The 24,876-nt window shown below is 53.1% G+C and overlaps 7 protein-coding genes across 7 annotated transcripts; 2 read left to right on the top strand and 5 right to left on the bottom strand.

Moving 5' to 3' along the window:
- Window positions 1-228: 228 nt before the first annotated feature.
- Window positions 229-1,057, top strand: BDP55DRAFT_713393 (uncharacterized protein; the record flags this gene model as incomplete). The annotated part of the gene is made up of 2 exons (XM_060578238.1): window positions 229-240; window positions 348-1,057. The coding sequence occupies 2 exons, from the start codon at window positions 229-231 to the stop codon at window positions 939-941; spliced, it is 606 nt and encodes a 201-aa protein (XP_060432272.1). The 3' UTR covers window positions 942-1,057.
- Window positions 1,058-1,591: 534 nt separating this feature from the next.
- On the top strand, window positions 1,592-2,657 carry BDP55DRAFT_48909 (uncharacterized protein). The gene has a single exon (XM_060567639.1). The coding sequence runs from the start codon at window positions 1,685-1,687 to the stop codon at window positions 2,492-2,494; it is 810 nt and encodes a 269-aa protein (XP_060432271.1). The 5' UTR covers window positions 1,592-1,684; the 3' UTR covers window positions 2,495-2,657.
- A 162-nt stretch (window positions 2,658-2,819) lies between these two features.
- On the bottom strand, window positions 2,820-4,316 carry BDP55DRAFT_692231 (uncharacterized protein; the record flags this gene model as incomplete). Its single annotated transcript, XM_060577084.1, has 2 exons — window positions 2,820-3,661; window positions 3,785-4,316. The coding sequence occupies 2 exons, from the start codon at window positions 4,314-4,316 to the stop codon at window positions 2,820-2,822; spliced, it is 1,374 nt and encodes a 457-aa protein (XP_060432270.1).
- A 1,867-nt stretch (window positions 4,317-6,183) lies between these two features.
- BDP55DRAFT_692230 (velvet factor-domain-containing protein) lies at window positions 6,184-8,809 on the bottom strand (the record flags this gene model as incomplete). The annotated part of the gene is made up of 3 exons (XM_060577083.1): window positions 6,184-7,694; window positions 7,756-7,882; window positions 8,798-8,809. The coding sequence occupies 3 exons, from the start codon at window positions 8,807-8,809 to the stop codon at window positions 6,184-6,186; spliced, it is 1,650 nt and encodes a 549-aa protein (XP_060432269.1).
- Window positions 8,810-11,755: 2,946 nt separating this feature from the next.
- Window positions 11,756-12,860, bottom strand: BDP55DRAFT_48879 (uncharacterized protein). Its single transcript, XM_060567638.1, has 2 exons — window positions 12,420-12,860; window positions 11,756-12,362 (listed from the first exon to the last, which is right to left on the bottom strand). The coding sequence occupies exons 1-2, from the start codon at window positions 12,709-12,711 to the stop codon at window positions 11,878-11,880; spliced, it is 777 nt and encodes a 258-aa protein (XP_060432268.1). The 5' UTR covers window positions 12,712-12,860; the 3' UTR covers window positions 11,756-11,877.
- BDP55DRAFT_48848 (uncharacterized protein) lies at window positions 12,678-13,684 on the bottom strand. Its single transcript, XM_060567637.1, has one exon. The coding sequence runs from the start codon at window positions 13,582-13,584 to the stop codon at window positions 12,859-12,861; it is 726 nt and encodes a 241-aa protein (XP_060432267.1). The 5' UTR covers window positions 13,585-13,684; the 3' UTR covers window positions 12,678-12,858.
- Window positions 13,685-21,302: 7,618 nt separating this feature from the next.
- BDP55DRAFT_48725 (uncharacterized protein) lies at window positions 21,303-22,767 on the bottom strand. The gene is made up of 2 exons (XM_060567636.1): window positions 22,517-22,767; window positions 21,303-22,456 (listed from the first exon to the last, which is right to left on the bottom strand). Exons 1-2 carry the CDS (start codon window positions 22,643-22,645, stop codon window positions 21,722-21,724), a joined length of 864 nt encoding a protein of 287 aa, XP_060432266.1. The 5' UTR covers window positions 22,646-22,767; the 3' UTR covers window positions 21,303-21,721.
- Between the last annotated feature and the right edge of the window lie 2,109 nt (window positions 22,768-24,876).

The raw sequence follows: 24,876 nt of genomic DNA, 5'->3' as shown, positions 1-24,876 counted from the left end.
AAACTGATCGTACCCGAGCCTTGTCTAAACTGCCAATGGTAGGATAGTAAGGGGAGATACTGGGCTAGGCAGTCGTGAAAGCCCGAGAAAAGAAAGTTGTAGCTGAGATGCATATATAGATCGAGTGAGACCATGAGTATATGCTCCTCCCACGACACATACGTGAATCGAGACTCATACCTTATTGACTGCACTCTGGATGAGTGCTTCAAGCAGCCCACACCAAAAATGAGCAATGAGGTAAACACCCAAGGCCACCCTAATCACGTACCAAACTCGTTCACAACATCAGCCATCACAACAATAACAGGATCCTTGTTTCTACGCGGATACCAATCATATTGCAGTACATCTTCTCAGTCCAGTCAGATATCATAGCAGTACGTGGGAGACCCATTTACCTGGGCGGATCTAAGCATACCTTCTACGAAACTGTCCTTCAGCTTCAGCTACCGGACCACGTCGTCGACAAGAACTTGCCCAAGAACGTGGTTCTCAAGATAGAGTATTCGGAAAAACAGAGAACTCTTCGATCCGGTCAAGACGGACCTTTTCAACAACGAGGCTCTAATTTACGACCGACTTCGGCCGCTGCAAGGAACCGTCATACCGAGATACCTAGGCTTCGCGAGTATCACGAGCAGGAGAGCGCACCTCTTGTCAGATGTTGGCGGGATTCCGATGGTCAAGGACTTGATTCAGCGACAGACTTTGAGGGAATGGTTTTTCGTTCACTGCGTCTCATCCGTCAACATGGCGTTCAGCTGGAATATCTGGACCCGTGTAACGTCCATTTGTGCGGAGATACACTTTACATCGTGGATTTAGAGCATGCTGAGTTGATTCCACCAGACGTCAGCGACGAAGAGGAGAAGGGGGAAGGTTCGCCTCTGTGGGCAGATACAAGGCCTGGTGCATCACGGTCAAATTCGACGAGATGACCTGAAAAGATGGATAGAGTATGACAGGCGTCTTGCCCGCTGACGATATGAGGAAGGGGTAATAGTGGGAAGAGATAATCAGGGGAAAGAGGCCACTGATGGGCAAATTAGTACTAGGGGAAAGGAACTTGGGCTCGAAAGGCCCAGCCTTTGCCAGGCATCAAGCTCCTCTTCAATGTTGAGTGTAGATGATCAGAAGGTGCCCCTTATGGAGAGAGGTGAAGAGCGCAACATCATCAGGTCTGGGTCGTCAGCGTGTCCTCGGGAACTCAGAACGATAGCATATAAACATCATGATTTGCACTCCACTCAAGTTCCTATGTCGTTGCGAAGCACTGATCAACACTCATGGTCAGTCAGTTCAGGCTTGAATGAACTTTTTTGTATTAGTTCTCCAAATCATGGGGTACGCATCCCAAAGTGACATCCGCGGTCGAATACATCAACTCGATGAACTTTTTCGTCTGCTGTCGACCCCTGTTACACCACCCTCATCTCTTTGTATCTGCCCGGCTACAGGTGACGATAGAGATGGCATAAACCTCATTGATAAGTAAAGCAACACCTTTAGTGGTCACAGTTATCACCTGATCCAGACTCTCCTCTTAGCCCTTGTCGGCACCTCGCCCCATCCAATATGCCAAGGTCATCCATCCTGAAGGGACTCAGCACTGCTGGCTGGCACAGGCATCCCGACTTGAACAAAACTAGACCGAGGACCCCTCTGCTTTCTCCTCTTAGCCATGAGATACTACCTACATGCATCTAGATCCCAGACCTCAGCGCCTCGGGACGCCTCTTCCAAAATACAAACCTACACTCACCCACTTACACAATCCATTCACTATCATCACAAAACCAAACAGAGCTTAACGTCCAATATTTCATCAGCAGGCAGAAAAAGGGCTGTATTGTATCGATCTCACCCAAGCCAGCAAGGTTCGCAGCAGAGACAAAACCACCCCACGATCAAAAAGGAATCGTATGGAGTCTCGCGCCCTCGCCACCTTCCCAGCTTCGACTACTATCCACACACACCTTCCCTTTTCCCCAGTTACCAGGCCAGGCCGTCTACTCCTCAAGCCAGGTTCCCAGAATCCTGCCTTCCAAAGCTACACAACTCAAAAATCAAAATAGAACTCCAAATTTCACTCATCCCAATCCCCCATATCGACACATTTGCGCGTCAACATAACAAGATGACGCCAAAAAGAAGACACCGTGATATCCCCCCTTCCCTCCATCTACCACTGGCTACATCCGAGATACGAAAAAGCCAAGAGGTAAGACAGCAAAAAGGGGATAGACCGCAAAATGTCGACTACATACAAGAAGTGAGAAAGAAACAAAGAGCTTCCTCAACTCGAAGACGCGAAATCATCAGGGAAGAAAAAGTCGAGCCAGAAATTCCAGTCGCAAAGGAATCACCTGACACCCATCTCCCTCATATCCCTCCCCATTTCTTTTGTTCTGTTTCCACACCATTGATCGTCTTTTCCGAGTCCATAATCCCTCGCTCAAGTCCCTCCCGTAGACTACTAACGCCTAGATAATCCTCTGCTCTTTACCTCTGTGATGAACGTTGTTGGCATTGAGACAGGGAGATCAGGTGGCGCGCCCGCCTACTCGAGACCTATCGTGAAGATCAAAACAAAGTCGTACTGCGCGGTCGATGCTGATTTCGTAAAAGAAAAAGAAGGTCATTTCATGTCGTTAAAAGTCGTAAAGCTCGTCCAGAAAGGCCCTGGTGTCTCTAATGAGCACCTGGCTTCCTCCCATTGCCCACAAGTCCAGCAAACCATGATGATAGTGTCCATAGATGTGTCTTGCCAGTCGCAAAGTCCACCATTGAAGGGCAGCAAACACTTCGCTTGCCCCTTAGGTGAATCGCGCCAAACCTCTCCATCGGCTAGGTAGCTCGCGCTCCTGCGCAACGCCATAGTTCTCCCCTTCGCAACCGAACCCGCGGTTCTTAAACTGCTCGGGTCCACACGGCATAGCCGCCGCGCCGTGGTTCGAGTTAGGCCTAAGGCCCAGGGGCTCGTCTGCCTTGCGGGCGGTGCGGGAAGTCCAGGCACGGGCTGCCTCGCGGAAGGATCGCCTCGAGTCGTTAGAATCGATGCTACTGCGAGTACTAGCCGCGTAAGAGGGATTCGGGGGCGTGAAGTCAGTGTCCATGGGCATCGGGCCTAGGGAGGACGAGGGCTGGTGCTTGGCGAGCTTGTTGCTTGCGCGGTTCGAGTTACTAAACGACCGGCGAACGAAGACAGTACCTCCACTGACAGCGCGAGGGGGCGGGGGAGGGGGCATGTAGTTGGGAGGAGGCGGAGGTGGCATGTAATTGGGGGGCGGCACGTCTACCGAGGCAGATTGACCGTGAGACCTCTGCTTGCGGAGGCCGGGAATCGAGAGATCGACGGACATGCGGGAAGCGGACTTGCGCAGCTTCTTGGCTGCCGACATATCTTCATCGTTGTCCATGCCGCGTTTCCTGTTTCCGTCGCGCGAGTCTGGCAGAGGCTGAACCTCCTCCGTCGGCGGGAGAGGCCATTGACCAGATACGCGCTCAGCAAAAGACTTCTTGTCCGTAGGAGGCTTGGTCGAGTACGTGGTGGTCGAGGGGTTGAACGAGGGTGGGGGAGGCTGGCGGGTGGAGCGGATAGCATGCGCATCAAAGAAACCGTCCTTCATAAGTTGCTGGTAGCTGGCCATGATCTCGTCTCTGCTGGGCATGCCCGCGCCGTTGTTCGCAAAGTGTGCAGGCATCGCGGCGGCGGTCGGCGCGCCAATGGGACCCAGGCCGTTGCCGTTACCATTACCGCTGCCAAAGCCTCCAGCCCCGCCTCCTTGAGCGAGGAGCTTGCCATCGAGGCTGAGTGGGCGCTTAGCCCCCTTGTCCTTATCCCTGACGAAGCTCAGCTTCTCGCGGAGGCCGCCCCAGAAGCCCTTCTTCCCAACGTGGCTGCTAGCCGAACTGGCGGGTCTCTTGACTTCGCCGTAGGTGATTGTCGGTTGGTGCAGGAGTGGCTGGGACTGCTGATGCAGCGGCTGGTGATGTTGCTGCTGCTGCTGCTGCTGCTGCTGGTACCGAAGTCTCTCAGGCGAGAAGACCCCGGCGTCAGGTGCGTCGACGTAAAAGTCCATGTGGAAACGGCGCGCGATCTCAGTCGAATCCTCGGGGCCGAGGAAGTCGATTGGCGGCGCAGCCGAAGTCCGGTCGTTCATTGACCCTTCCACGAAGCGGGAATTCGCGCGCTGTGCCGACGAGTTTGATCGTTTTGCCGCAGGCCGCTGGCCGTTGGATGTCGATTTACTTGACGGAGGGCCCGTGATCGGGTGGGAGGTCAGCGGACCAGGCGCCGACGGGTCCTCCATTGTTGACATGGGCATTGTTTCGTTTCGTGCTTGGTCCAATGTCTCGTTCAGAAAGGTAGGTAGGTGTTGATTGAGTTTCTCGCGGGTTGTGATGGCCGGCCGAGATCCGACCTTTTTCGTCTGTTCCTCTTTACTTGAGCTGTGGTGAATCGGGGAAAAGACGTAAAACGTCGACGTATCGTGAGACCTTAATGAGCGCAGAGGTGAGGGGAAGGTTTTGTCGGGCGATGCGATGCTGCGGCATCCGAAAGGGTTTTTGTTTACTTTCTGTCGTTACATCTGCTACGCTCCGCACCCGCGCAGGCACGCGGCGCGACCTCTCTGTCGTCGCGGGCTTCTTCCCTGCACAGATGGCAGAGGAGAAGGCGCAATGAGGCGTGTACACGACGGTGTGAGAGTTTGAAGTATTGTTGCAGCGTGGGGTGGGGAGGGAAGAGTGTAGAATTGTTGGAAAGGGAGGGGGGAGATGATACAACGAAGACAAAGTTGGAAGAAAGTAAGGTAAGGCTAGGTACGCGCAAGAGGTCCACGAACCGTGATGGGCTTGAGGCGTGTTGATCTCGTACTACCAAACGTATTGGAAGGGCAACGGCAACCAACAATGGAGGAGCCAGGGGTAGTGCGATTTTTGGGGGGCACGGGGGGGAAACAGACCCGCAAATGGTCCAATGTCGGCCGGGGTTGCTGACCTCTGATGGCTGCTGTTCCCCGAACCAAGGGCCAAAATGGGCAACTGGGGGCCGCGAAAGCACAAAAGGGTGGAATCGACCGTTGCTGCGTTGCTCGGGCAAACAAAACGCGCCCACATTTTCCCATTCGTCCCTGGACGCGCGACCCTCCCGCCCTCCACTTGGCGCGTTGCCCTTCACCGGGCCATCCTCGCCATTCTCACCTTAAAAACTGGCCGAAGAGCATTGGCCACGTGACGCTTGGACCTGCTGCTCCTCCCCTTACATCCAAGGCACGACCATCTCTCACCTCTCACCTCCCACCTCTCACCTCACACACTACCTTGCAGTGCTTACCTTGGGTTGTCATCTATTTACGTCTGCTGGTGCTGTCAATCTAGCTTGATCGTAGCACGCACACACGCTACGCCTCACATATTCCATGCATCTGTTCTCTCGGGCTACCCTTAGTACAGATCTCATCCATCTCACGCTACTGTTCAAGATTGAGATCGACAAAGCTGAGGGGATCCGGCGTTGACACAAGCATGTCGTCGCATCGCATCGCATCACAGACGTAGGGTCCATCCCTCACATGAACCTTGAGGTACTCATCTCACCTATAAAGCCTCACCTCACTTAGCCACATCGAAAAGAGGGCATGCAGAACATGCAGTAGCTTTGAGCATTGGAGCCTTTCCATTTTCCTATACAAAAATTTATAAACGAACTATCTCCATTGCCCACGGGGCACAGTGGAACAAGCCACTGTCAATCCATGCAATACTCCTGCCCAACAAAGACACAAGGAAAAAACAGAGCAAGACCAACGACACATTACAGCTCACTCAGATGTGCTGGTCTTCGTGAACACCAAAAAAGTCGTTTCGTTTTCAATTCCAGTCTGAATCATGATCAAGTAAGACATGGTAGGAAAGTAAAAGATGATCGCTCATGGCCAAGCAAAACGGCCATCAACGTCGTAGGGAGTGTTGAGTGTTGGGAGGAACATAGGGGAAGAAAGTGATTTCCGAAGGGTGCCGTAAATTTGTGAATGATTCCCCGTTGGTATATACAATTCGAAAAGTTGGTCTCCGATCCTGAAAAACGCCCCATTGCCCAAGAACGCTTGGATGCCAAATACCACCCGCCTTTAATACGAAGCCGCCGAAACGCCGTTAAGCAAGTGCAATGGAACCTTATTGAGGGTTGACAATCTTGTAGTAGTCATTTGCCGGCTTGACCCCAAATGTACCATCAGCACGCTTGTACTCGAGCGGATCTTGAACAACGTAGCGGTGGTTGTAGGGAGCGCTGTTGTGGTGGGAGTCTTGCGGGCGTTGTCTGTCGTACAGAGGACGGTTGCTATCAACGAAAGTATCTCCATAGCCACGCTTGGTGCCAGCGCGTGCTGGCTCGTAAACAGGGTTGTGAGAGCTAGGAGGAGCAGCTTCAATGAATTCTGGGCGACTTGTCATCGGAGGAGCAGTGAGCTTCTCGATCGAGGGTAGCATAGGCGGGAGTTTGGTGCCCATGTGCGGGAGGTCAGAAACGGGAGCAAGCTGGCGAGGAGGAAGAGAGTCTCTCCGGTAGTCCGAATCACGCCTGACCATGTCATGATCCCTAGGTCCAGGGCCGTACACAGAAGGAGAAGGCGGCACCATCATGGCAGATGGCCGTCTGTCGTAAGAATCGCGAGGTGTGGGAGGCGGGTTGCTTGAAGCATACTGAGAGCTGGGTCTGCTCGAGTAGCCGTAGCTAGCGGGCTGATACGGCGAAGGCTGCTGGGACTGGTACGAAGCCGTTGTCGGGGAAATGGGCGGCGGCTGCGCTGAAGGCTGGGCGTACTGATGAGGAGGGTACGGTGCGCTCGAGGCATCAGATCCAAATCGCAAGTGAACATTGGTGGAGGGGGCTGGGCCGTATGACATGGGCGGCGGGGGCGGCGGTGGCGGCGCCTGGAAAGTCTCGACTTTGAAGTTATCGATAATGGAGGGTTTGCGTTCCGGAGCAGGCGGGTACGCGGCGCGGTGCTCGCTGCTGTTGCTCGACGACCTCGCCCTAAACTGTTCCGCGTTGCTGCGTATCTCTGGCGTCTGTGTTCTCCTCGCTGTACTTCTGAATTCGTTTTCGGGGTTGGTGTCGAACTCGTTTCCTGTCGGCTTTCCATCGCGCCTGCGCATGCGGACGTCGCGGCGAATACGCACGCGGCATCCCTGCTCGGAGATGGTCTTGCTCAGATTTGTGCTTTCCGTGAGACCAGGGAACTTCTTTGCGCTGAAGACGTTGAACGGCACCGACTTGACAGCCATCCTGTACTTGAAGAAAGGGTTCTCCTCCTCATCTTCCGCGTCGCCCTCCGGGTCCCGATCCTCCGCCCGCTTCACATCTTCATACAGGTGGAAGGCCAAGACATAGCGACCTTCATGACGAACCGAAAGGTCGGGGAACAGGAAATAGCCTGCTTCAGTAGGCCTGTCGAGATAAGCCATACCCGAAACCGGCATGCCAGTCAGTACGGGAGGTGAGGTCGCGGCGGGGGTTTGAACGCGTCCATGAGCCATGGGGCGCGCGGGTGTCAGCTCAGCATAGAGAAAGAAGTTGGCCCGGTAGTTGAAAGTGATATCGGTAGCTTCGGCTCTGGTAGGTCCCTCGTAGACGTGCAACTGCACAACGGGGGGCGGATCGACGGGACGTCTGTCGGCAGCGGCTAGATGGGAAGGTCAGAGGCAATTTCATGATGAATAGTAGAGATACCGAGGCTCTCTTACACTTCTGTCCAGATCCACATGCTCGTGCACGCTCAGGTTGCTGCAGAACCTTTAACTCATACCACATCCTCGTGCCAGATCGCGTCGGTCTGTCCTCATAGCTCTCGGATTCTCCGATGTGGTCCAACTGGACGTGACGGCTGATATCGACAGGCATGGTGGATGTTTATGGGATTGTCGTCGAGATTATTGTCGAAACTACACTTGGTATCAATCGATCCCAACGATCGATAGCCGTGCACAAGTCTAATTAAACGTTAGAAAGCCGAGTTGCACTTAGGTGGCTGATGCAGGAACAAGGCCTCAGTAACGCCTGCATCGTTCTCGATTCTTGGGGGAAAGGGAATCCGGTGAGTTGGATAGTGCCCCGACAGAATGGAACGCAGGGCGCGAGGCCGTTTTCCTCCAGCAGCAACTGGTTCACGTACGTTCAGGCCAGTAAATCAAGCAAAGGCGTTCTTCCCAGTAATAACAGTTCCTTTCGCTTCTTCGATTCCGATCACGAGGTCGTAGAGTGGGTGTTTGGCGACAGTTGACGACAACAACTGCAACGGTGAAGTTGTCGATATTCGCAAACGACTCGGTGGACGGTTGGTGAACAGGAGAGAAGGAAAGAGGAGGACGGGTGGGAATGGGGGTTTGATGAGGGAGACGGATGGGAGAGTGGGTCTAGATGGACTGAAAAGAGTGGGAAGCGAAGGAACGCAATTGGCTTTAGGGGGGGGTGTCAGAGTGTCTGATGGCTGGGACCTGGGCTGGACCGGGACTAGCAGGACTGGGGCAGAGGGGGGGGGGGAGAACTTGAGAAGAGCAAAAGAAGGGGGAGGGGATGAAGGGACAGTGTGAGATATACGGACAGGGGACCAGGGAGTAGGTAGATGAATGGAGATGGACGGGGGGTGGTCGCCTCTCGAGTTGGACGAGAACACACCCAAGGTCGAACGGGGGGCCATTGTGGGTGAGGTGGGATCCATAATATTCTTGGATGCACGCCCAAATAGCAGGGCATAGGACAGGGAGATTCCGCACTGGGTACGGATACCAAGGGTGCCATCTCTACACAGTAGACTCTGGTGTGTGTCTGGGTACGGAATCTAGTACGGGTGTCTATGAATACCTACCGGCTGTGAGGAGTGCATTCCCAGATGATTCCCATTGGCACTGGGTGTGAGTGAGAGAGGGACCCAACGCCTCGGACTGGGGCCCAGCTGACTCGGCGGTAATTGGTAGAGACGAAATGACAATGACGGCCGCTCCAAGGCCCAAACTCAGAAAACCCCCCCAGCCCAGTTTGTTCCCAGTCCACTGGACCCATCTGTCCTGCTGAATCAACTGTGCGTAATTGGTTGAGTTCCTGTTCTGTCTTGGTATCTTGCTTGGTTAACGGTTTACCAGTACGGATACTCTGTAGCCCTCCAGCAGTGCGGTAACTGGACAGATAGCACACACCACCTATCTGAGCCATTCGACCTTTTGTTCCGGTGTGGTGGCGCTGACGGCGCTGATGCCAAGCCGAGTTGGAATGCTCATGGCCCAGCAAAAGATCCATCACTAAACCTTACAGCGCTGCTCGGAAACTCAACCCTCCGTCGCTACGTCCTTGATGGTGAGGTTGAGCCAAAAATGACGGATGAGGATGAGGATGAGTGCCTCCTGGGGTTTTTTTAGGACAAGGGACAAGCCAAGTTTGGAGAAAATGAGAGCCATGGTCCGCACAGCGGTCCTTGCTTCAGTATCCATACGAATTCTTCCCCTCTGGCCGCTCACGCACTCACTCCACTCTGGTCTGCGCGTCTGCTATGGACGGATAGAAACCCAGGCAAGACAGCGGGTGTGAGGTTGGTACAAGGGGGAGAAAAGGGACCAAGAGGTATTTGCCGGTGAAACTGCGGGATTGTGAAGAAGCGAGCCAATTCAGATACCAATGGTTCACGCCCACATCTGCGCAGCCCGCCTTGTACCCAGTGTGAGATAGGCAAAGAGCAGGATGAGAAGAATAGCATCTCAGTCGGCAGGGCACGGACTGATGGGGAAGACGGGGGGGCGTGTGTGGTCGACAGTGAGCCGGAGGCTAGACTCAGGTCTAACCCGTATCCGTCGAGCACTTCGTCGTCCGCACATGGGTCAAGATATGTGCTAATGCTAGCGAAGCGCTGGCTTGAGTTCTTTTGCTGGCGTTTGGTCCTAGTTCGCTTCCAGAGACTGAGATCCCGCGGCGTCCTGTGTCACGGAATGAGAATGGATGATTCCAGCAGGTGAAGAAACTCCATGCTCTCAAAGCAAGGGACAGACTTCTGTTGCATCCTGCCTCTTCTTTCCTTCTGTTCTCTCGCGACGAGGCATCCAGCAGCATCGCGAGTTCAACCCAACATGACCAACATGGTCTCATCTCAAGCGGAAGAGAGACCTCGAAAGGTTGCTGCGCTTATTTCAATAGAGCTTGCGGCTTGCGTGGTGCGTATCCATATTTCCGGATACTTTGCCTAGCTTACGGCAAGGTTTGGCTGATTCCCAGTTGCTTCAACGAGAATGAGTGATCGTCACTGCCCATCTCTTCCGGCCTTGTGGTTCATTGCAGCGTGCGTACCAGTGATTGGACTTGTCTCTCACTAGAGGCGACTGGTAGAGTTCTAGGACCATCCCCGTGGCAGGGCAGAAGAAACCTTTGCTTTTCCCTCGGCCGTGCCAGAAAAGCCACCGAAAGCCAGTGCAGTGCCAACCCAAAAATGCACAAAGAGCCGGAGTCTCGGGTTCGCCTTCGCGGTCGAGGACAGATCCGTCTGCGGCTTTGCCTTGCGATGCTGCTGCTGGTGCTCGTGTTGCTGCTGATGCTAGTGGCACTTGGAGGACGGTGAGCAGTCTGTGAGCAGCATTGAGGCGCGCCCAGTCCAAGGTACGTCCGGTTATGCGAATCTTCACTATGGTGATGAATTATCGTGCCCACAACCTCTCTGGGACTTCTTCTTCGCATCTTGGTTCGTTCTGTGTCCAGTCAACCTCTCACTGTCTTTTCAAGTCGATGCGTGAACGACGAGCACTCTTATTGGCTGCCTATTGAGCAGGCATGACGAGGCCAGGCCACCCTACCAGGGCCAGAGTGCAGAGCAGCAGAAACAGACGAGCCTTCGTTGAAAACTGGACAGTGAATGGAGCTCCCTCTTTCCCTTCTTAGTTACCCGAGCGCGGCCCTCACCCGCCAAACCCGCCCATCCAGGTCAGGGATCTCTTGTCCGTCTTGCTGCTGCATCTGCAGCCTGCAGTCGTTAGGTGCAGGAAGGTGGTGGTGGTGGTGGTGCAGCCTGTAGGTATGCCGCCGGCTCCCCCTCTCACAGACTCACTCTGCAACCCTGGGAAAGCAGCCTCTTGGGAGTCTTGGCCTAGGTATTGTGCCGCTCTCGGCTTTCGCGCAATGTGGCTCGATTCCATGACACTGGACCTCTTCATTCGTTATTTCCGACCCCATTTGTATCCACCCGACCTATCTTGAGCCAATCCGGGTCCGAGTCTTGTCCCAGCCCTTCTCGTCATCCCTGCTCGCCACCATCGCGGGCTCATATGTGTGCCAAGAGGCTAACCCAGCCAAAGGTGCCGGGATTTCAGAAACGCTGCCAATCAACGGCTTCACTTAGCCAGAGGGGCCTGTCACTTGGGTCGCAAGTACAGTGCGAGAGGGGTGGCTGCTCTTTCAAGGGCAGGGGACCGGATGTGCTTGCTTGGCCGCCTCCCAGATTTGATAGAGGCTGTGCTCTGCATCCGTATAACAGTAGATACTTACAGTCATCTCGTTGGTTATGCGTATCCGTAGGCGTCAAGGTTGCGCCAAGGTTACGCCAGAGAAAAAATTGTGCACAACTGCTGTTGTAAAAGATGCCCGCCATGGTGAGACATTCTGTGTGCGCTGCGAGACCTGGCTCGTAGCAGTCCTCATAGTGCTACTCCCACTGGACGGCTATGCTTCGAACCCTTTGAAACATCCCACTGGTGCTTCTGCCGACGCCAACAAGAGAAGACGAGACGTTTTGCTGCATTTCCAGTGTGGGCTACGGTTGCCAAAACACACTATGCTTGTCATGGCCCTCAACAACTGTGCCATCTTGTCCAGCGATCCTCCAAGTTAACCTCTCACCATGAGGGCATGTCGTGCCGCCGTGTCACACGCCCGACCGGCATATCGAGAAGCTCAGGTAACCGTCGAAACGCAAATCCTAGCCGCATGTATCCGTATAACGCACATGAGCCGTCTTGTCCTAGCTGGATGTCCAAATAGGTACTCAAGTACCCTTGCTGGCACAGTCGCATTCTATCCACCTGCGTTAAAGGTGCAAGTGACAAAGCTGGCTTGCTTATACTAACCACAGAAGCGAAACGGGAGCCAAAGTGCTGTCTCTCGACTTCTCGAGGTCCGTAGACATCAGATGGTCTCCAGCCTTGGCATATGTATTTGCCTCTTCTCGAGGCTCGAGCAGTTGTGACCACCCAGAAGAACTCGGACAATGTGGTCAATGGCTCGTGGCAGCAACCGTCCCATCGGGATTGCCAGAGAAAGACCAGAAAAAAGGCAAACCCAAGCATTGGAAGTGCTGTCTTACTCTTTGCTTCTGAACAGGCTTAGCTCCGGTCTGCATCAGTCAAAGTTTCCAGATGAATTAGGAGCGACTTCTCACCTTCGGTCCCAGGGAAATGCCGTGGTACCCGAACAACCGTTTCCGGTCTTCTTGGTGAACGGGCTTTCCGCAGCTGACGGCCCAGCGCCGCAGACATTGCATTTGCGTCATTGTCGATGATACCTGTCAAAAGCAGACAAGGAAGAGAGTTTCTTGACGTGGATGGCGGGTCGTGGACAGCAAATGAACATGGGCTGCGACAACAAGTTCGAGTCCTGAGTCGTGAGTGTGACGGCGTTTCCCTCTGGAAAGACGGGCTTCCCGGTCGTAGGTATCTGCACGCACTGCGCATATCCGTACTGTTACTTGGGGGGAAACTTGGAGCTTGGTGCTTAGATCTCGACTTAGTGAAAACGAAAAATAAGCATACAAGGGAACCATCGAGCTTCCGAGGTAGACTGAATCAGTCGATGCGCTAGCCAAGGACCTTTCCGAGTGATCAGCATCTACCGAGTTCCCATGGGCCCCACCGAGGAGATTTTATATTGTTGGCATTGGCGGACGAGAGGACGAATCGAGAGTGGTCAGGGTCAGGGCAGACGGGGGACTGTGGAGGAGGGCAGGATGAGCAAGTGGGTAAAACCCAGTCTTCAAGTCCAAACTGTAAGGGATCCGTACACTGTGTGTCGGATACCCTCGTAGGCTCGTACGAAAGATTCGGAATGACAGTCCAGGCCCGGCAGGCAGTTGTTCCAAGTCTCCAACCTGGTCGGGCACTTGAATCCTCGACGTTCCCGTAGACAATAGAATTGGAAGCAAGGGCCGGAGTTGATCTTTCCCATATCCCATCCGTTGAATGAAAGAAAAGCCCCCGAGGCTTGGCAGTTGTGAACAGGTGCGGCATCACTGAATGGGGCGCAGACGATAGAATGGAGGGCTGGACTCCTGGAGGCAGACCATAGCAAAGTATGCGTATCCGTATCTGTACAGATTCAGTATAAGGTGGACAATGCGTTGCACAATTACTGCCAAGACCTGCAATTGCAACCCAAGGCCGGCCGGCCGATCGACCGACAGCGAAACGCTTGTGTCTGTGTCTCAAGTAGGGTTGAAGAAGGCAGAAGATACCCGGAGTCTTGAGCTTGTTGAAGACAGAGAAAGCAGCGGCAACAGTTGAAGTGAATAAGCGACCAAAGCCAACGATATACGGACGAGGTACGCACATCCTGTAGGGTGAAGGCTGGTATTATCTGGTACCAACGAATACCTTGGGCGGGGACAGAGTGGATGTGTCGGGACCGAATGAAATAAATGCCAAGAGATGACGGATTCATCCCGTCTTTCTCGGGCTTCGACCGGGCGGCGCTTTGAAGAGGAAGTTGAAATGACAATGCATTGCGGTACAGCCGCAAAACCCTACGATTAATGCTCCCGCTATCCACGATGCCGGGTGTCGGGATGTGGTCGAGGTTGTGGTGTGTGGTATGGAGGAAAAGCTCCCATTTGTGCAAGCACTCTTTTGTTTTCGGGAAGAAGTATTCTGAGCATCCGAGCCGCGCGATTGAGTCTTGGGTGCCGCTGACACACAGGGCCTCTCTCTCTCTCTCTCTCTCTCGCGGTGCCTCGCACCAGACGGAAATAGGAAGCAATCTGGTCGGAACGGTAGGCGAGTATGCAGAGACCAAGCCATCGTGCCATCCAACGACGCGAGGTGCAGAGAGGTGGTAGCGAGGCTCGCGGGGTGGTAGGTAAGCACGTAAGAAACGTGAAGGTGACAAGCCTAGAGGCTAAATTGCTTTGCCACTTCCAGTGCCATAGACGCGGAACCTAGGCGAGGGAAGGGAGGATGGGGGAAGAGGAGCATAAGGGGGTCTCTGGGGGGTACGCTTTGTCCACCGTGTCCAGGTCCGTAGCTTCGGGAGCTGAGTGAGATGAGGTGAGTGGTCAAAGAGAATGAGGAGGTGTCTTGGGTTGGTTATGCAATCCACAGCATCGGGTAACTGCCATCCCAAAGAGACGAGAAACAGTACGAGTCCACATTTCATCCGTTAGACTTGTGCTTATTGGTGAGGCGCATATGCGACAAGATGTGTGCTGCTGACGTTTGGCAGAGCCCGACGAGTCTGAGTTTGAGTCTGAGGTGAGTCTGAGTCTTGAGTCTCAACCAGAGAATTTTGAGTGGATGAGTGGGTGAGTGAAGCTCGGGGATGAGAGTGACTGATGAGTGAGAGTGAGCGAGTGAGTGAATGAAAGAGCGCGTACCTGCCTATCAGAGTGTGCGGAAGGAACGCCGCTCAAGGAGCCCTGGACCTGGCTGAACTTGGGCTGAAGCCTTGACTGAGGATGAGCGAGAGCCTGAGAGGAACTCAAGGGGAAAGAGACGAAATGGGTCAATTGGGGCAGCAGCGGTCCGTTGGTCCCCGCCAAAGACTCCAGTGGTTAGGGTGCTGGCCATGGACTTGGGGGCCATGGACTTGGGAGCCACGGAGCCCTGCGTTGGTCGATGTTGGCTGCGTTGGCTCGAGCCTGCAAACTCCCTGGAATCTCGTTGCTGTCTCCATTGTTTTCGCATCTGTCCAGGATGGCGACGATGGGCCATTTTAGAATTGAGACGGGCAAAATGGAGTCGCCTTTACGGGAATCGTCGCTCACCCGGCGGCCTGAGCGTTTCCTTCTCCCTACTTGTACGGATGCACAGTATTGAGTATAGCCGACCGCGGGTTGCGGACGATGGGTTTCTTGAGTCCACTGCGAGCACGACCTCCCGTCTGGGAGAGCCCGGAAAGCCCACTGAGCCACTCTCTCACTGCGACAGCGGGCAATGATTCCGCCCGCGGGAGCGCGCCAGACTAACTTGACTAAGCGCAAGTGGAAGACTGAAAGTAACCTCTGACGGAGCACGCAGTCTCACTCATCTCATTCCCAGCTGCCCTTGTCCTTGACCCCCGTGAGTGTGCGTGCCTTCTGTCCTCGACCCTTGGCCCAGTGTCTGATGTCTCCCTATCCACCTGGCCCCACCTGTCACTGCCTGCCCCCAGTCCTCGTCATTTTCATCTCATAGCCAATCATGGCCCCCTCTGTCACGTAGTCTCTCCACTTTCCTTGCTACTTCCTGCCTTGGCCCGGTTCAATCTGAGATGCCTCAGTCCGGACTCACAACTGGAAGTGACAGACTGCAACGTGACTGGCCGCCCACTGTCCAGTCGGGTGGACAGTGCCGACACTGTACCTGCGTCCCTTCCCTTGCAACCCTCCTTCCTTCCCACCCCACGCAAGCGAGGGCCAATCTGGATCCACTCCATGGTCCGATTCACAATTCTCCCGCGGAACCTGTACACAGTCTTTCCGGCCCGCTTCCGGCGGCCGACCCTAAATCGTTCAACGTGATTCGACGTTGTATCGTCCACTATCACAAGGGTGGCTCCATTGATCATTTGACTGCTATCGACTGCAAATTCTCGCGATATTTTTTGTCAAGAAAGTCATCTAAGCTAGCTCGCAGCCGACTACTGCATCATGTCACAACGGCCATGCTAGCTTCGGCATCGCCCAGGTGGCCTCTAAACTCAAACCCCCAGAAAGAAACCCGTTCGTTCTCACATCAAACCTCGGATATTGACTAACCTACCTGACCGGCTCCAACATGCCGCTCTGGTCGCGTCCATACATCTGCGGTCCGCCCAGACGTCAATCGAGCAAACCTGTCAAAGTAACCAACAGGGACGCCACGCGACCCTGTTCAACGCCATGACTGGACGCGCTCCCGCGGAAAGGGAATTCGCCGCCCCCGGGAAGGAGGAGCCAAACCAACGGCCTTGGGAATTTCGACAACAAGCCCCCAAGGTACATGGCAAACATCAGCAAGTGTTCCCTTGATTTCACTCGTCATCCTGGGAAGCTGAGGGCAGCAAACACTGGAATATTTGCACGGCAATTTGCGAACCGCGAGTCAAGGATAGGCAGCAAGCGGCACAGCCGACAACGCCTTCCTCCATGGAGATGGTCGCTATTTTTCTCTCGAGGGGGAGAACGCGAGGCTGGCTTCTCCCGTCCGAGCCACGAGGCACGTCTGCGTGCCCGCCATACTGTGCTGAGCGGGGTTAGTGCCAACGACATTGCAACGTAAGGCACTCTTCTACGTGCGGTCATCAAGCACTTAGTAGTCGAGGCTCTTTCTAGGCTCCTCCCCTCTCCAGTGTGAGCAAGACACGGCACGCGTGGAAGAAGACTCAGCCAGTTACGAAACCACGGGCGCAAATCAGTAACTCTTTATGTGCAGGTGGTGACTGAGCACTTGACACTCACCAAAGGAGCGCAACGGCACACTACACATCTAGGACCATATGAAATCTGACCACGCCGCATCGCCGGCAGCGCCATCTCAATTGCCCATCGTCTCTAGCCACTCGTTCGGCTTCAACATTGTGCCAGTGAGATAGATGGCCAATGTTGTGTAACACGATACAAAGAGGTCCAAGGAGGGGAGGGGGTCACTGCCGAAGTTCATGGGCTGAAAAAGGCTATTGGGTTGTCTCCCATATCTGGTGCCTGCTGTCCCTCCCAAGCGCGTCGGACGGTCTCGCCCTAGATCAATTCTTTCTCGCTGCCAGCTTCTCCAGCTCCAACCATCCTGCACCTTCGTATTTCTGGCTAGAATGTTGAGAAAGGGGAAGGCAGTGGGTAGGGTTGGCCGTCCTGCCTCATCGAAGCCTCATATTGTCTTGTCATGGTGGCACAGCATGGTGCGAAATTACCCACCCCCTGGTTGAGAAACCATACGCGAGGGCAAGCAAACAATGTCCCAGCTTCTTAGCATTGCATGATGCACGTGCTCCCACCGCTGACATGATGCGTACTTATGTGTAGAGTGGTATTCACATGGCTCTCGCAGATTTTGGCGCTTGCAGTTGCAGGTCTTCACCGTTTTTTTTTTCTCTCTCTCTTGTCTTCCCCTTATCTCGCAGTTGAGATTGAATGCAATCAACTCTACGTAAATAAATCAATGAATGTGGGTAGAGACTAGATTGTGCCATGTCAATGGAGGCTGCTGCTGCACGAACCCGTTTGCCTCCCCAAGTAAGGATCCCCCGAGACTCGTTCACGAGCACCGTCCGTTTCTCTTTTGTCCAACTTTGAAACTCGTCCAAATGGGCCACCGGTCATCCTAGGGCAAGGTTGTCTCTTCTTTTCTCGATTGACTTCCGGCTTTTTTTTTTTTTTTTCTAATGAGCTGCTTTCCCGCATCCAGAAACGCACACGAGCACACACCACACACGCACACCTCACACAATACAAGGAGAACCTAGAGAGCCGCAGAAGAACCAGAAACATTTTATCTCTCTTGCGCGACGCCTCACTTGAACATGACACCGGCGCTAACTCGGCGCTGGAAACCTCGAGAACCCAGAAACCAAGTAGCCGTGAACCATGGCTTGCATATGCTTCAGCCTACTTACGTGCCTGAACCATCCCTCCAGGTAACCTTGGCCCTTTCTCGATCCTTTCAAATCAAAGGTCGGTTCCAATCCGTCCATGTCTTGGAATCAGTCGGTTTTCTTGGCTCCCCCGCGGGTCGTGGCATACAAGAAAAGGTGGCATCATGTTGCACCAACTGCACAGCAAGGAGAGGACTGGTCACTGAGAGAGAGAGGGGGGGGTTAAATAGTGATTACCTAGAGAGTTCGCGCTCTCCTCCGTCCAAGATCGCTTTTCGTGATACTACCGGTATATGCTATGTACCTAGGTTCTGTCGAGGGAATCATCATCCATCCTTAACGTTCAGTTCGTTCTCGCGTGCTGCTTAGAAATTCAGCACAAGGTTTAGTTTTGCCTTGCACTATGTACGCGGTTTCCCACTTGATCGGTAAGAGAGGGCCCGTCAGCGGCTCTGCAAAAGTTGCTGCTGTTTGGGCTTGTCGTGACTAGGTTCTTGCCTGCTTTTGAGATGGGAGAAAGCCAAAACGTCGGTCGAACCTCTTGAGCGCGAAGAGGCGAGGGAAGGTTAACCTTGCTAAACCACCTCTTCCCCCCCTCCATTCGGGTAATTTTAACTACGTCTTTCTTTTCTCACCCGTCGGGAATCGTCTCAAGACTTATTCTTGAGAGGGAGAAAACCTTCTTTGTACTTTATTGATAGAGACGAGGGGAAAGGGAAGGGGATAGTTTTTCCAAAACCTTGGTAACATTTCCGACTAAAAGATGACCAATGTTGGAGTTTATGAACGGGCTCTCGGGGAATGGCCCAGCTCGTCTTTCTTTGTGAGAAGGTGTCACCGACTTTCTTTCCACCTGCGTTGAAGGGACTTACTCGCGTGAGATCATTGTTGGGTGAATGTACATAGTAATGATGTATAGGGTAAATTGGGGTGAAGAGAGGCACACTACATAATTTCATGGATTTTACCGTGCTTGTGTACGACGCCAGCGCACGAGACCCTTTTCCCACCCAAAAGTCTTTGGTCACTCACTGGTGACGTGACGCTTTGACCTGGGCCCGAGTAAGGAGGCTCAAGTAACCTTTAGCCAAACGATAACGAGATGTAGAGAAAGATGGTGTACCCGGAGACCTAGGGACAGAAAGAAGGTTGTCAAGAAAGTGTGACCGGCATAGCTGAGATCCGCCTTGAAGCTTGCCTCGTGGCGGGATGGATTGGAAGCAAGAAATGGTCGGAGATTGATTGGAATGTCTATCTCGTCGGCTTCCTCCCTGCAGCGAGCACCGGTGAGATGGCACGATTCGAAAGACCAGGACCTCGCTTAGAGAACGATGGTTTGCCACGTGGGGAATTTTGAAAAGTCCGAGGGGCCTGGATTGGACTGCCGTACTAGAGGGACGACTGGGGGAAAGGGGCCTAAGGGGGGTGGGCAGTAGTTTGTTTGCTTTTTTACATTCTTGACGCGATGATGGGAAAGTTCGTTTTTTGTTTGCGGGCGGCGGGCGCAGGCGGCGGGCAGTCCCGCCTTTTGCGAGGTGCGGTTCGTGATAGTTGCTTTTTCTGGGCGAAGGGGACATGTGTCTTGGAGGGGGAGCGTGAGGGGTTTCTCACCTTGGTGGATGAGTTCATGTATGTCTTGTATGCGGTATACGGTTGGCCGGACGAGACCTGGCGTCCGAGGACGCCAAAGTCATGTGGCGGTTCGTTGCTTTCTTGTCTTAAGTGATGGGTTGAGGTGAAGGGTCATGATGTGCCGGCTGCCGGTGAGGGAGTTTCCGTGCTGACGATGATAAAGAGTGACGTCCTGAAATGGAGAGAGTGTGTGGCTAACTTTCGTTGTCATTATCCAGTTCTGGTTGAGTTCTGGCATTGGACCATGCGGTGATTCATCGTCTCCTCTTCATCCCAATACACGGGTCGTCAACATATCCGACTACAGTGGCCGGTGAGTGAAGTCAGCTTCCATTTTGGGCTTGACCGAAAATATTTATCTAGCTCTTACCTGGCCAGTACCTAGCATGGCTTCACGTCGCAAGGCATTTGGCTTGAAGACTAGCCTCTAGTAATATAGGATAACCCAAAAGAAATGTTTTCAAAGTATTACAACTGGACACCAGGTGAATATGCCTCGCGACATATTCTGCTTGGAATAGACCATATCTTCAGGCAATATACAACTCTCTACGAGGGAGGTCGGTACCGTGACTTCTATGTAAATGAGCCACTATGAGATACCATCTATCTTAACGGCGCGGTCTTGTATTCTGGGCACGAGTTCAGTTACAGGCCTGTACACAAGGGCTCTACACAAGCATCACATGTCGTAACGGATATTTAGCTTATCTATTCATGTTAATTGGCCAGAGATCTGTAAAAGAGAGATCGGTGGGCAACAAGCAGTCTGTCTAGAAAGTCCCCTCATCTTCTTGTCCGCGAACGCTTTGCACTCCCTAGCTCGTTCGGAAGTCAGTAATTGAGCATCAAGAAAACGAGCCTTAGAAGAGCCATTTGCTCCCATCAAACGAGAATCAACCTCTTCCCTTTCTTTTTGACATCTTATTCCAACCGGAATATAATGACTGTAGTGGACGGTGGTGACGACTGCGGTCATATCTTAGGTTGGCTACTTCGCCCGACAACCCTTATTCCGGGATCTGCTCGACGCGAACCCTAAGGAAGGGCCATTGAAGGAATCAAGTCTTCGTCTTGCCACCGGTGACATCATAGAGGTGACCTGTCGTCAGATGGTTTGACTGAAAAAGATCGATCGGTCGTCGTATTTAAGGTCCGCGAGAGCAGCGGCAGTGGCGAGACAACCGGGGCAGCAGGGTGACGAAAAGAGAAGTCACGGATGTAGACCCGACGAAAAGCTTGTAGGGGAAGGCAGTAGATGAAACAAGCTGCCACAGCAGTGGTTCACACAATGTTGAGCCTCTTCGTCGTGAAGGCCCGCAATCCTGAGGTTATGAACGACGTGGAAGAAGTTATCTTACACCTCGGACTCCTGATGAGGCTGCCCATCATATTGTCAAGTCTCATGGTTGATTTGAAACCCTCATTCCAGGATCACTACACGATGGAAGAACGGGGTAGCTTTCTCGAGAGAGAGTCTCTAGCTGAAGTGAATCCTACCTTTCAACAGCCCGGAATTAATTAGTAGGAGGAGGGTGTTGGCTGCCTCGGAAGCAGAAGCTAATATCTTGCTCGACGTGGGAATGTATCTAGAGTTAGTCTTCCACAAGAAAGGTCCAGAGGGGAACATTGCTAGTGGGTCCCTTGTTCTGAGCACGTCTACGGAGTGTATAATCCAATGGTTATTCTCTTGTTTGGAGTCTTTATATATATTGGAGTAATTGGTGACCCTATAACCTTTCGACCTTCGGGAACACCCGTCCAATACCCTTTGACTCGCCATCGCCAAGACGGTATCTACCAGGAAAGGTATCCTAAGGGCGGGACTCGAAGAACGCAACTCAAAAGGTGAATAATTTCATTGTCAGTCACAGCTAGAAGAAGGAACCTCTGATTGAATTGTTGATTGCACAAAGCTACAAGAGAGAGTAGTAAAATTGACTAAAGAGCGCGCTATTATTAAGTGTAATCACCTATTGCTAGAGCTGGTAAATATCAGGCAAACAAATTACTTCATTACACATTATCAAACCCTCTCATCCAACTTCAACTCCTTGAAAAGAAACAAACGAATGAGGGTGTTTCCTATCCGTATTCCATCCGGATCATGTGTAAAAGAACATGCTTCATTTCCTTTTTGTTGTTTTCTTCATTGATCACCTATTAATGGCCGAGAATAGTATGGTATTAGGCAAAGGCTACCGGTCATCTTGAATGGGCCGATAAACTGTCCCCTGAGATGAAGACTTCAGTCAAACGACACCATACAGTGTGCTGCTCAAGCTCAATAGCAACTTAAACAGCTGGGGTCGCAGCTGGGGCAGAGGCCGGAGCCGCCGACTTCTCAGGGAAGTATCCGCCCTGGGAGACCCGGCCGTATTGCGTAAAGTAAAGGTTTAAAGCGTTATAATCCCACTTCCTGGACAGCATCAAGAAGACGACGGCGCCGCAGGGGATCATGAGAACGTCCAGAATACCAAAGAAGATGAAGTGAGGCGTGACGCCGATGGTGTTGCCGCCCTCAGAGACACCAAACGCAATCGGGTACAAGAGCCAGAGGAGGTTAAAGTACCCGGCAAGGATCCAGTAGTCTCCCTGAGTTCCCACGCGTTTCGCCCCGACGGTGCCTTCGGCAAAAGCCGACGCCGCCATGACGAGGTAGGCGACGGTGCCAAACACGAAGAAGCCCCACTTGTAGACCGACGGGGTGTAGGCCGAGACGAGGTAGCTAATAACCCAAACCCAGGAGAGGAAGACGTGCCAGACGATAGTTGCCCAGGACGAGTTAGCGACGAGGCCCAGGAGGATGTTGACGATGGGGAAGGCGACGACCCAGTTGATGTACTTGTTGAAGAAGATTTGCCGTGGGGCACCTGAGCGGGAGGTCGTGCCCTGGGTTATGATGGACCAGCCGAGGTTGGAGGCGTTGGAGAAGTACGTGATAGCGCCGACTAGTAGGGCAATGCTGAGGAGGTAGTGGAAGACCTTTTCGTTGCCTCGAGGTTTCCATGAGAGGGCGAAGACGCCGAGCTGATGATGAAGGCATGATTAGGGAGGTTGCACGAGAGACGTTCGGTAGGAAGAACGTACGAAGAAGACAGAATATATGGCTACACAAGTCCACAGCCAATTGGAGCCGTTGACGCTGAGCTGCTCCTCAATACCCGGGGTGGGATTGATGTCGAGCGCCTCGTTGACTCGTTGGAGGATCAAACCCATGGCGGTATTTGAAATGGTCCTTGGTATTATGGGGTATTCCGCAAAGAATGCGTCTGTTTAGCAGAGTCCTCTAGTCGATGTGATGTTGTTCGAGCCTGTTGACGGATCTTGGAAGATTGATACCTAGAGGAACGGCTGAAGAGGAATGAAGGGAAGGTCTTATACTTCTGCTTGAAACTACCCACTCTCCGGCAAGTTGTTAGCACTATACCACTCGACAGTTCCATGATATGAAATGGAGGCTTCAGTGATGTGTAATTGATGCTACCTTCAAGTCCGAGCCCGCCGACAAGTGGACCTTGGCGATGTGAAAGACTTTGTAGCTCAGATGCCGGAGGGACCCGTACCTCTCTCCCGGAGAACGAACTGTCAGGGACGAGGCCGGATGAGACGGGTAGGAGAGACAGAGTGAGTGAACCATAGAAGGTTCCGATATTGTCGAGAATCGCAGCAAACATCTACGAAACAACAAAGCCTTCCGGTCAGGAGACCTTGTCTTGAAGTCAGCCAAGTCGAGGTAAGGTTTGTCAGGATGTAACCGCATGCGTCAAGGTAGTGACATTTAGAGGTCCGCTCCCAGGGCTGCTGGGAAGCACCCTGGTACCTGATGATACTAGCAAGTAGTCTATTTGCTTCCCTCCTACCTCAGCTGGCTGGCCGAGGAGCATGTGTAACGACATGGCCTGCTACCTATGGGGAAGGATGGGTCGACTGTGGAGCCATAAGGTATTGAAGTTATGTGAGCGCCAGAGCCGCTTACACCGAAAGCCGTCCCGGTAGGTGTCCGTCCTCAGAAGTGTACCAGAGAAAGTCGAACGGAACCAGGGCATTCTTGGCTCTGGCAAGGTATGACACCGTACACTCCGTCGATGACCAGGAAAAAAAATCTCAGACATCCTAATATCCTAAGAGTGAGCGAGCCATCGTCGACCACGAGCCACGTACAACTTCTCAACGTGAACACGTCCGGGCTGTACATATACTGTTGCTTCATCGGTGACATTGCTAACTAATATCGTGCTGCTAAAGCCATATACTCCAAGGCGATCGAATGTAGCTCCACGCGTCACACCATTGCTGGGGTCTAGAGATCGACAGAAAAGCAAATGCCGGCCGGGAAAACATGCACAGACACACCGTTCGCAGTTCTCTACCCCACCTGGAACCAATACCGGTAGCCAAACCCTTGCAAAAAGTTCACCTCCCACATGATCCCGGCATTGCACGGAACCAACAGAGGTTCGAAAAAATGACAGTTGAGTCAATTGACCGTTGACGTAATGGCCGCAGATACCATGTCTTTCAAGCTACAGACTGGATGAACAACATCTCACATGATGTGTGGGAAGTCAAAGTAGTGGCTAAACGCCACCCCAAAGGACCTCGCGCTCCGGACTCCCCGGCCGGGGCCAACCGGCAGACGCTCGAAACCATCGGGAAATTCCACGACTTCATCCCGCCGCGATGACTAGAACGCCGAACCTCGTCACAACAGAATGTCGTATCACATCACATCAGCAAGCATATCAATTGGTCTGAAAGTCTAGAAACACTTAATTACCTACATCAGGCGAGGATAAGCGCCCCCCCTCGTTGAACTTACTTTCACACAGATGGAGGGCTAACGTTCCCTTTGTAGGAACGAACTCTACGCGGTCACATTTCTATCTGACCAACCACTGTCTCGCGTAACTGCACCCTTCAGACATCAGCCGTGTGAGAGGTCATGATCTACAGCTCAGAGTTTCCCTACATGTAATCTCAACTCATCATTTCGAAACGTGGAGCTATCCCGCGCTGTCGCAGCCTCGGAGCGAAGTATCGCATCGTGATGCCGCCTCAGTGAATCAAGCCTGCCCCTTCATTCGGTTCCTTTGGGAGCTACACTACACCCGTACAAGAGTATTTACTGCCATTGGCAGCTGTCTCAAATCTACCAAGTAAACCCTCGATATCGCGAGCTGCCCAAATAAAAAAAAGAAACAAATATTACTGCGTCATACCACTTACACTCAGAAGAGGAGGAGGAGGAGGAGGAGGAGGAGGAGGAGGAGGAGGAGGAGGAGGAGGAGGAGGAGGAGGAGGAGGAGGAGGAGGAGGAGGGGGAAAACAGAGATAGGGCTGCGGGTATGGATCCACCAGTGTGCAGGGAAGGAATATGGGCCACGGTTCGACGACAGGGTCACTAAGTGCGGGACAGGGGTGATGTGGATGATACAAGAGAAAGAAAC

This window comes from Colletotrichum godetiae (genome assembly GCF_030913485.1).
Source record: "Colletotrichum godetiae strain CBS 193.32 chromosome Unknown BDP55scaffold_11, whole genome shotgun sequence".
Lineage (NCBI taxonomy): Eukaryota > Fungi > Ascomycota > Sordariomycetes > Glomerellales > Glomerellaceae > Colletotrichum > Colletotrichum godetiae.
The sequence above is the reverse complement of the archived record's forward strand: the minus strand, read 5'-3'. Positions and strand labels throughout refer to the sequence as shown.